The 11,509-nt window shown below is 45.7% G+C and overlaps 1 protein-coding gene across 1 annotated transcript; it reads right to left on the reverse strand.

Moving 5' to 3' along the window:
* Window positions 1–3,910: 3,910 nt before the first annotated feature.
* On the reverse strand, window positions 3,911–7,450 carry LOC123126293 (receptor kinase-like protein Xa21). Its single transcript, XM_044546658.1, has 2 exons — window positions 4,507–7,450; window positions 3,911–4,415 (listed from the first exon to the last, which is right to left on the reverse strand). The coding sequence occupies exons 1-2, from the start codon at window positions 7,418–7,420 to the stop codon at window positions 4,012–4,014; spliced, it is 3,318 nt and encodes a 1,105-aa protein (XP_044402593.1). The 5' UTR covers window positions 7,421–7,450; the 3' UTR covers window positions 3,911–4,011.
* Between the last annotated feature and the right edge of the window lie 4,059 nt (window positions 7,451–11,509).

The following is an 11,509-nucleotide window of genomic DNA, read 5'->3' on the forward strand; positions in this document are numbered from 1 at the left end:
CTAAAATTGAAAAGCACTACAAATAAACTCTGAAAAGGTTGAAACTTGGCATGGTATCATCATTTCACCCACATAGCATGTGCGAAAAAGTAGAGAGGGTTACGGCAAAAACTGGATGCACTTCGTGTACAAACTGGACAATCTCTTTCGAAGTATTAGGGTTTTAGACGAAAACTCATCTGTTACACCGGCACTTTATTTTTTTAACTTATTACAACTCTAGACTTTTTTTGCGTTAGTATGGACCATTCAAAGCCACATCATCAACTTTCAACCGTTTCTGGCATCATTTACTATGTTTCATGCATTTACAACTCAAGACTTGGTATGGTATCATCATTTCACCCACATTGCATGAAATTAAATTTTTTGTACCTAAAGCAAAAATATTCACAAAGAAACTCTAAAGACAACATAAAACAACTCAGAAATAAATAAAGCAGAAAAAAGACAACATAAACAAAAACTCTGCGCGCTGCCCAGTGGACCTGCCTGGCCTTAGGCCTGGAAATAGGCCCATAAGGCCGAGCAGGCCCACAGGGCAGCGCGGAAAAGTTAGGCCCGAAAGCCTGCTAAAGAGAGGAGCTTGAGAGAGCTACCGCACTGGGGCTTATAAACCAGTGCGGACGTCTCTCGACTAGCGAGGTGGGACTAAACTTGTCGCACAGGACCTGCGCCAGCGTTTAGTACCGGTTCATGGCTCCACCCGGTACTAAAGGGTGGCCTTTAGTACCGGTTGATGCCACGAACCAGTACTAAAGGGGTCGCTTCCTGCCGTTTCGCCTGGCCAAATTTGACCTTTAGTACCGGTTGGTGGCTCCAACTGGTACTAAAGGCATCTCCTATATATATAGCACTTACGAAAATTTCAGTTAGTTTCTTCTCATCTGCTTCTTCGTCGTCGCCGCGCCCATCCCCGTCGCCGCCCTCGCCGTGCCCGTCCCCGTCGTCGCCGCCCCGCCGCGCCCGTCCCCGTCGCCGCCCCGTCACCGCGCACGACGCCACGTCGCCGCCCCCGTCGCGCGCGCCGTCGCCGTACGTCCCCATCCCCGTCGCCGCCGTACGTCCCCGTTCGTTGCCGCCCCGGCCGTCGTGGTCGCCCGGCCCGTCCCCGTACGTCGCCGCCCCCCGTCGCCTCGCATCACCGGCCGTCGCCCCCGCTGTAAATATTTTGTTTTTTTTGTTTTTAAATTTTTTATACTTTTAGTTTATATAAATGCATGTTAGATTAATGTCAATTGTTAGATGATTATATAGAAATGTTAGATACTAATGTCATAGATGAATTAGATAGAAAATAATGTAGATATATTAATGTCAAATTTAGGTATATATATGAGATTTGATGATCTAATAATTAATTAAAAGTTTACTATAGAACTAGTCTAATAATTAATTAAAAGATTTAAAAGTTTACTATATATGAGATTTTAGTAAGAAGCTTAGAACTAGTTTATTTTTAGTAAGTGCTTAGTTGAATTAATAAAACTAGTTGAATTAATAGAACTAGCTAGTTGAATTAATAGAACTGCTAGTAAGTGTTTATATCAATTAATGTTTCAACTATATATGAACATAGGAAATGTCTGACGACGAGAATGATTTCGTTATGTGCGAATACTGTGAAGACACGTGCGACAGAAATTTCCTAGTTGATGGTAGGCGCTTCAGCATCAAGCTGGATGAGACCTTCGAAGTGAATGCAGTAAGTCACAATGACAAGTCTTTTTTCATAATTAAGCATATGCTTCATTTGCTTCAACTTATAATTTTAAATTTTTACTATTCTACTAGCGTATCCCCTGCCATGCAAGAATTTTTGTCTTGGATAAGATAGGTTTCAGTACTATGAAAACTATGGAGGTAAAGAGAGTTTACTTGAAGACCGAGCATGGTTATACTTTCCACGCAAAATTATACAATGCAGACACCTACACCTATTTTGAATGCAAAACTTGGCAAGCACTATGCAAGGCTTATGCATTTGAGCCTGATATGGTTATCACCTTTGATATTCGTCCGGAAGATGATATTGAAGGTAATACCGATATCTGGGTCGATGTGCAGACGCCTCCAGTTCTACCATTATGTGAGTTCCTCAACCATATTTATGTCTTTGATATTGTTTATTTCAAAAATAGTTGACAACTAATTTCTATTGACAGCTTATTTCCATTCAAGCAAACATGTCCGGCACTTGGTAGACAGGACCGTCCACTGTCCCGGGGCTGAACTAAACTGCGAGGAGATAAGTCAATATGTTTCATGGCTTGAGGATCTTGATGCTGTCAAGAGAAATTATTTTCCTAGACTTGCAAATCTTAGTACTCAAAACGTGCGACCAATAGTGTTCGTATTGAACTACGGTCACATCTATTTAGGAAAGATGGTAAGATTTTTACTATTTGTCCTCAGTGTATCTTTTGCATATATTATTTTTTAAGCTAAACTTCATTGCTAAGTATGTTACTATACGATGTTTTCAACAGGGACTCCCGATGATAGTTGTGCCTCAGTGGATCTCGACTAACGGTCGCATGTCAATGGTTAGCTTACGGCCAAGACATCCTACATTGCACATGAGTGCATTCAAGATTTCTAAAACCGAGGAAATGCTTAATAGTGAAAGACTGAAGCAAAATTGTGAATGATCGCGGAGAAGTACTAGGGGGCAACAATCAGAAGCGCAACCCATGATTAGGAGGCAGGTTCATCTGCATGCTCCAATATGATGAATCAGGAGAGCTACACATGTTCTATGCCATTTTACCTGAGAGAGAGCAGTAGGAGTGATTAGCTAGTTCCTGCTCTTAGTACTTGTCGTCTCATGTCCGTGTTCTTCATCCTGAGCTTAATTATTAGTGATTTGCTTTTGTGGTCTTGGTTATGAACGCTTATAATAATCTCATGACCATGTTAAACTCGATGATTCTTTGCTTTTTGTACAAGTGAATGTTTCTTTTTTAAGCTACTGTTGGTGGTGATTACATAATGATGATAAAAATAGTGGTAATGACTATATATATATATATATATATTATTAGCTAGTGTTGTTATTGGTGATGATATGAGATGCAAGAGTTTTTATATTAATATGATGATGATGATGAGTTATTATATAATTTATGAAAGGGAAAATAAATGGAAAACAATCTCTAAATTAAATGGAAAACACAAAATTAAATGGAAAATAAATAATAAAACCAAAACCCCCCAAACCTTTCAGTACCGGTTGGTGTTACCAACCAGTACTAAAGGGCTCCCCGCCCCCGGCGCTGGCACGTGCCACGTGGTGGCCCTTTAGCGGCAGTTCTTGCAGAATCGATACTAAAGAGGGGGGGGCCTTTAGTCCCCACCCTTTAGTGCCGGTTACAGAACCGACACTTAAGGGCCTTACGAACCGGTGCTATAGCCCGGTTCTGCACTAGTGAACTTACAGGTTCATCGGAAAGTTTGACAAGGGACTAGATATCTCGAGAGTAGGATTTGCTCCTCCGATGATGGAGAGATATTCTTAGGGCGCTTTCGGTGTGACGGCACCCGTCATCGTCTGGCCAGACTACATCACGGGGATGCGAGAACACGACAACGAGAAAAAGGAACAAAACTGATGACGAGGGTTTTGGTATAGCGCCGTTAGGTGTCGTGCCATGTCACCACCTGGGTGGGTCCCCCTTGTCAGTTTGAGTGTCAATTCGTGATCAGTGTTTTTCGCAAAAACCTTGAAAATTTCTGGTGGTTTTCTGTCCTCAAAACGTAAAGTGGTATCATTTGGTGAATTTGACTCGAAAATTTTGGTTTTATGAACATCTCATACATACACAATATCTCCCGTGCATGGTAGAAAATCCACTCCCTATAGTACCGAGGGTACGGCGCGTACAGCTACCGAGAAGCACAGTCACGATACAATCTCCTCCTATGCCCACATGCATACCATGCATTCTAACACAACACTGTTATGAAATCAAGTAAAAAAAACACTGTTATGAAACCCAAACAAAGAACTAACTAACATTGAGCCAGTTCCACTGACGGCATGGTAGCAGAGTAACTCTTCAAGATGTTCTCGAGCCTTACAACCACGTCTGTCATGCTTGGCCTCTGGTCAGGTGATTCGCTCGAACACATCAGACCCAGTTCGAATATTGGCACAAGCAAGTCGCTGCTCCTGCACACCAATGAAGTGCTGCTCTGGTGATTTAAGCAAAAATTTCTTTCCTCAGCTTGAGCTATCTTAACGTCCAAAATGCCAGTAAGGTCTGCTGAAAACGCTTGCCAAACCCATTGCCTAATGCTCAATTCTCCCCCAAACATGGCATCTGTGGGTCTTCTCCCTGTGAAGACTTCAAGCAGCATTATTCCAAAGCTAAACACATCGCTCTTTCGTGATGCCTTCCCCATGAATGCGTATTCTGTTGAAGAACGAAAAATATTTGTTATGATAGAAACTAACAATACATAACTTGCCAAACTAGGTGTTCAAAGAGTTGTTGATGCAAGTACCTGGTGCCATGTATCCAATGGTCCCTGGCATACTCGCTGAAACCAAGGAGTTGTCATCTCCAACAAGTAATCTTGCAATGCCGAAGTCCGCAACATGCGCCACCATATCATCATCGAATAGCACGTTTCTAGGTTTGAGGTCGCAGTGCAACACAACTTGATGGTGATGGTGGTGCAGATACTCCATTGCTTTCGATACACCAAGCATAATATCCAATCTCCTCATAAATCCTATCGATTCTCCATTTTCAGAGTGCAAATGTACATCCAAGTTACCTTTGGGCATGTACTGAAGTAGTACTGCTCTGAATTCAAAGTTGGAGCAAGTACTTAATATCTGTATCAAGTTGCGGTGCCGAGCCATCCTTAGCACTTGACATTCAGCATCAAAGCTCGTCACAGCCTGCTCGACTTGCATGTTGAGCACTTTTATCGCAACCTCCAAACCATCTTGTAATTTGCCCCTGAAAACTTTTCCAAAGCTTCCAACTCCAAGTAGGTTGTCCTCGCTGAAATTTTCAGTGGCACGAGCAATATCGAGATAGGAAACTTGTCTATGACTGATAATATTATCCATGCCAATGGAAGTCGTAACTTGTAGCTGCTTTTTATTTTTCTTCATGATCATTAGATATATGAGAATTGCTATAGCTCCTACAGCTACCAAGATAGCTGGGAGAACAATCCTTAGCAGGTGTCTCTTGGTTTTGTAGGAAGTGTCTAGGCAAGGCAAAAATCCTAGACGTGAGGCACCACACAGCCCAGCATTTCCCATCAAAGACAATTGTGCACTGGTGTTTAAGAAAATACCTCCACTTGGTATCTCACCTCGGAACTCGTTGAAAGAAAGGTTCAAGCTAGTCAGTAAAGTAAAGTTGGCTAAATACTTTGGAATGGTACCAGAAAGGTTGTTACAAGACAGGTCCAACTGTGTTAGGACGATTGACTCCTTGAACGAACCATCGATTGAACCTGTGAGTGTGTTGTGTGATAGGTTCAGGAAGCTTAATAGTCCGAGATTCCCATATGAAGTTGGAATACTACCAACCAAGCTGTTGGCTGATATATCTAGCATGTATATTTGCTTCATGGAATCAAGATTAGAGGGCAGTGCACTTGTAAAGGAGTTGTGAGATAGATCTAGCACACGAAGGTTACTAAGATGAAACAATCTTTTAGGTATTGCCGAGGAGAGATGATTATCTGCAAGCGACATATATTCTAGGTTACTTAGGTTACCGATGCCATCCGGAATGGCGCCAGATAATTCATTGCCCTGGAGGGATAGCCTGTGCAATCTTGTCAAGGCACCAATCTGTAACGGGATTGGGCCAAACAGCTTGTTACTAGAAAGGTTTAGCTGCTCAAGATTCTCCAATAATGCAATGTGTGCTGGGATTATGCCGCTTAATTGGTTGTCTGCAAAGGACATTACACTAAGACCACTTAGATTTGATAGTGTCGCTGGAAGACCCCCGGTTAAATGATTCCCGGCTGCACTGAGGTATGTCAATTGTGTGGAGAGGTTACCAATATATGCAGGAATGTTTCCAGTGAAGGAGCAATAAAACATGGCAAGCAATTGGAGTTGTCTACAGTTTGACATAGTGGCCAAGAACTCAAGGGTCCCGTTGAGCTGATTCATTCCAATATGGAGACGGTTAAGGTACCTGAGGTTCCCAATAGTTTCGGGCAAAGATCCAGTTAATTGGTTCGAATCAACTAGCAGACTAGTTAGTTGGGATAGGTTGCCAAAATTAGCTGGAAACGGACCTGTTAGTTTGTTTGATGTAAGACTTAAATCTGTGAGCTGACTCATTTCCCCTAGCTCGGCTGGAATATTTCCGCTTAGGTTGCAGAATGAGATGTCAAGAACACGGAGAAGAGTGAGATTTCTGAGCACACCTGGAATTGACCCGCTAACATGGTCGTTGCCACCTATAGTAAGGTAAGTGAGTCGTGATAGTTGAGCGAGCCATTCTGGGACATTGTCCACAAAGGAGTTTCCTGCTAGAGAAAGTTGCACAAGTAACTTGCAGGATACAAGGCTTGAGGGAAATTGACCTGTGAAACTGTTGAGACCAATGAAGAAGACAGTTAACATGGGCAACTTGAAGCTTTCATTGCCAGGGATTGTTCCTGTGAAGTGGTTAGATGAGAGGACAAGAGTGTCAAGCCTAGACTTGTTGAATATGGTTGGAGGTACTAGTCCGGACAGCTGGTTATATTCAAAGTTGACCCATTCAAGCATGGCACATGTGGCAATACCATGTGGTATTGACCCAGACAGACTGTTGTTTTGGAAGTCAAGATGAGTTAGTAAAGGCGTGTTGTTGAAGAACTGGTCTGGTATGAGGCCACTTAACCGGTTCACCCCGAGATGAATCCTCCTCAGGCTGTTCATGTTCTGGAGGAGTTGATCCGGGATATGTCCGGAGAGACCATTTCGGCGTAGAGAAAGGCGTTGAAGCTTTGTGAGGTTTCCTAGGGCACGGGGGATGGCGCCTGAGAGGCGGTTGGAGCTAAGATCAAGAGCGATGAGGCGACGTAGCCGTCCTATATCGGATGGGATGGTGCCCGTGATTTCTGTGTTTGAAAGAGTGAGGACGGCGAGGAAAGAGAGGTTACCGAGATGAGGAGCGATCTCTCCTTGGAGAGGAACGTCTGCCAACACAAGAGCGGTGACGCGCTGCCGATGGCGGCGGCTGCAGGAGACGCCAACCCAAGAGCAGAAGGACGTGCCGGTTGTCCAGTTCCTAGACAGGAGGCCAAGCGGATCGGAGAGCCTGGCCTTGAAGGCCACAAGAGCTGAGAGGTCGGAGTCGTCGTTGCTGGAAGCAGCAGCCACGCTCGTGATCACAAGGAGAGAAATGGAGAGTAGCAGCTTGATGGGAGAAGGTAACGGATGGGCCATGCTGGTGCTGCTACTGCTAGCTAGGGTGGTGCTCTGCTCACAGAGGAGACTACTAATTTGGTACCACCATCCGTAGGCTGCTCTCTGCTTAAGTAGAGGTTAGAAGAAGCCAGCTAGGTTCGTAGACTTGATGACAACCCGTTCCAGACATGGCGCCGGGTCTTCCCCGTTACGCACGCTGCCTCCTCGAAATCTCCTAAGACGCGTTCAAATGAGTGAATTCGTCTAGGCCAGTACTAGGCGCCGGCCGGCTCAAATTTGAGCCTTTTTTTTACCGTCTGATTAATTAGCTTCGTCCCAAAAGGTCAAACCTACAGGAAAAATTGGATAGAAATCACTACAAGAAAAAACAAACACATGTTGCCTTGTACTCTCTTCGTTTCTTTCTATAAGGTGTATTTGTTTTTTGATAAAATTCTAAAATGTAAGGTGTATTTTTTTAATTCCTCATAATTGCCTTGTTAGCCCTCCAAAAAAAGGAAAGTATTTCTAACCTGATTGTCTGTATCTCTGCTTGTAGCAAAGGAAAGAAAGTATTTCTCTGTCAACTGCACCTATCTCTTACTTTCCTGGACTGACTATTACATCGGATGTTTTCAAATATATGACCCACTGCTTGATGTTGTGTTTTTTTATAGGGTGTTGTTGTTTTTAGAAAGTTTTGTTTATATAGGATAAGGTCTATCGATGCGTTGAAATTTGTTTGCTCTCTTATCCTCATAGGTATCGCTTTAGGTAACTTTTAGTTTATATAGTTCAAATGGTTGTGCTTAGTTCATGCCTCTAGATTGTACTTGTTTTGGGTAAGCATCGCTATTAGGTATGTGTGTGTTGACTTTCATTCTGATGGTGCTTCCTTTCGAAAGAGATGAGATGCTCTTGAAGGAAGGATACCGGTTGTTCGTAGTGGTCGGTCTTTCTCGTCCTCCTCCTCCGAGACATTGGTAAAACAATGGGAGAACGGAAAGACCGACCATCACCGACGGTCGGAATAACAATGAGAGATGAGAGATGTTATGAGACGAAAGATACCGGCTGTCGTCGTAGGTGGTCGTTGCTCCTCATCTCTTCCTGTCAGAGCTTGGTAATGCAGCAAGTGATGGGAGTAACGACCGTCACCTACAGTCAAAAAATAAAACAGGCAAGGAGTGCCCCACCATACATATATACCACCACGAGAAGTGAGAGTTGTTGGAGGGAGCATCGACGGAATGAAAGTTAGCCCACATGAAGAGTTGTTGTCTATTCTTCGTTTTTCAACTTTGCAAAAATAAAGTTGATACTGAGACCGTTGTCGGATGACACTCGTGTAGGTGGATGGCGCCGCACCTCACGACCGGGTTTTGTGGTGTTCGACGCCGGGAGTCGGGTCGCTACGCCGCTGAGATCACCTGCTATGGTGATCGGCTGTGGCTTGGCACGTTCGATACCACCGAGCTCGTCGTGCGGGCGTATGACGCGGTGGCTTCCATGTATGACCGGAAACCGGATAAGCTGAACTTCCCCGAGGATGCCAAGCATGCTTGGTTCCTTGCCCCGCTTTTGCCGCTTCATTGGGACACGTGGTGTGCGCGGTGGTTGGGGACACGTGTGAGCTGCTCGATTCGCATGCATCTGATGACGCCTGCATGGCCGGCGAAACTTTCGGCAGGCCAGTCGGATACAATTGTTTCCCTTTCAATTATTTATCGCACCTTTGTATGGGTTTTTGACTTCGGCCAATCAAACTCGTGTAGATAAGTACACACAAATCCATGTCAAAAATCTTTGAAATAGTTTCCATTCGAGACGTGGAAGTTTGAAAACAGCCGTAATCGTGTGAAATAAAACTCGACGGAAAAGCATTTCTCCGTTTCCCATTTGTTTCCACGAGCCTCCGCGGTGCCTAATTTTTTTTAACTCCACAGCGGTCGCGTTCTAGAGCTTGAGGCGGAGGTGGTGGCCGGCCGGAGAGGAGAGAGGCATGACCGGGAAGAAGCGCGTAGGGGTGAGGCCCGCTCCTTCCTCTCCCGCCGAGGGCAAGAAGAGCGTTCTCATCTTCACTGCCAAGCACGGGCCCGGTAGACCTAAGAAGGGCCTCGTCCCCGCCGCCGCCGCAAGCCCCGGCTCCAAGCGCGGGCTCAGGAGGCCTAAGAAGGTCCCCGCCCCCGCCGACTCCGGTGAGGGATCTACTCCGAAGCCTGGGAAGAGCAAGATGGACAAGAAGGAGAAGGGAGCAACCCCGGAGAAGCAGGGGAAGGGGAGAAAGAGAATGTGGTGACCCCGAAGAAAAATGACAAGGGGGAGAAGGCAGAGACCCTGATGAAGAAGGAGGAGAAGGTGGCGACCCCGAGGAAGAAGAAGGGCGAGAAGCCGGTGACCCCGAAGAAGAAGGAGAAGGGAGGAAAGGCTGCTGCCAAAAAGGAGAAGGAGGAGATGGCGGCGTCCCCTGAGAAGAAGGAGAAGGGGGAGAAGGCAGTGATCCAGAAGAAGAAGAAGAAGGAGAAGGGGGAGAAGGATAAGGGGGAGATGGCGACGTCCCCGGAGAAGAACGAGAAGGGGGAGAAGGCTGCGATCCCAGCAGAGAAGGAGAAGGGGGACAAATCGGCAAACCTGAAGAAGAAGGGGGACATGACAGTTGTTGGGGAACGCAGTATTTCAAAAATTTACCTACGATCACGCAAGATCTATCTAGGAGATGCATAGCAACGAGCGGGGAGAGTGTGTCTACGTACCCTTGTAGACCAAAAGCGGAAGCGTTTAGTAACGCGGTTGATGTAGTCGAACGTCTTCGCGATCCAACCGATCCAAGTACCGTACGTACGGCACCTCCTCGATCAGCACACGTTCAGCTCGATGATGTACCTCGAACTATTGATCCAGTTGAGGCCGAGGGAAAGTTCCGTCAGCATGACGACGTGGCGACGGTGATGATGAAGTTACCGGCGCAGGGCTTCGCCTAAGCACTACGACATTATGACCGAGGTGTGTAACTGTGGAGGGGGGCACCGCACACGGTTAAGAGAAACTTGTGTGTTCTAGGGTGTCCCCCTGCCCTCGTATATAAAGGAGGGGAGGGGAGGCCGGCCGGCCCTCCTAGGGCGCGCCAGGAGAGGGGAATCCTACTAGGACTTTGATACGTCCATTTTGCATCATGTTCTCTTACTGTTATTTATAATGTTTTTATCCATAATAATGCTTTTTGGAGTAATTCTGATGCCTTTTCTCTCATAATTTGCAAGGAACACACCAAGAGGGAGAATTCCGGCAGCTGGAAATCTGGACCTGGAAAAGCTACGTCAGGCCGGCTATTCTACACAACTCCAAATGAGCTGAAACTCCACGAGGATTTTTTATGGAATATTTAAGAAATATTGGAGCCAATAAACACCAGAGGGGGGCCACCAGGTGGGCACAACCCACCTGGGCGCGCCAGGCCCCCCTGGCGCGCCCTGGTGGGTTGTGGCCTCCTCGGCCCACCTCCGGTGCCCATCTTCTGGTATATAAGTGATTTTGACCTAGAAAAAATAAGAGAGAGGCTTTCGGGACGAAGCGCCGCCGTCTCGAGGCGAAACTTGGGCAGGAGGACTTTTGCCCTCCGGCGGAGCGTTTCTGTCGGGGGAACTTTCCTCCCGGAGCAGGAAATCATCGTCGTCATAATCACCAACAACTCTCCCATCTTGGGGAGGGAAATCTCCATCAACATCTTCACCAGCACCATCTCATCTCAAACCCTAGTTCATCTCTTGTATTCAATCTTGTTACCGGAACTATAGATTGTTGCTAGGGGGTGACTAGTAGTGTTGATTACATCTTGTAGTTGATTACTATATGGTTTATTTGGTGGAAGATTATATGTTCAGATCCATTATTGTAGCGACCAGACCTCAAACAGTCCGATCTCTGTGCATCAGTGTCATCCCTGGATCGGCAATGCTGACACGCACAGTACTTGAAGGTTTTATAACAGAGTAGCAATCACACACTTATTACATCGAATAGTCTCAAGCGAGAACTTATTACAATAAATTTGGCTTAAGGCCATCTAAATACGATAACAGCGGAAGGCTTGGAAGATAAAGTGAGTCCATCAACTCCAACGGCATCACT

This window comes from Triticum aestivum, chromosome 5D (genome assembly GCF_018294505.1).
Source record: "Triticum aestivum cultivar Chinese Spring chromosome 5D, IWGSC CS RefSeq v2.1, whole genome shotgun sequence".
In the NCBI taxonomy this organism is placed as follows: domain Eukaryota; kingdom Viridiplantae; phylum Streptophyta; class Magnoliopsida; order Poales; family Poaceae; genus Triticum; species Triticum aestivum.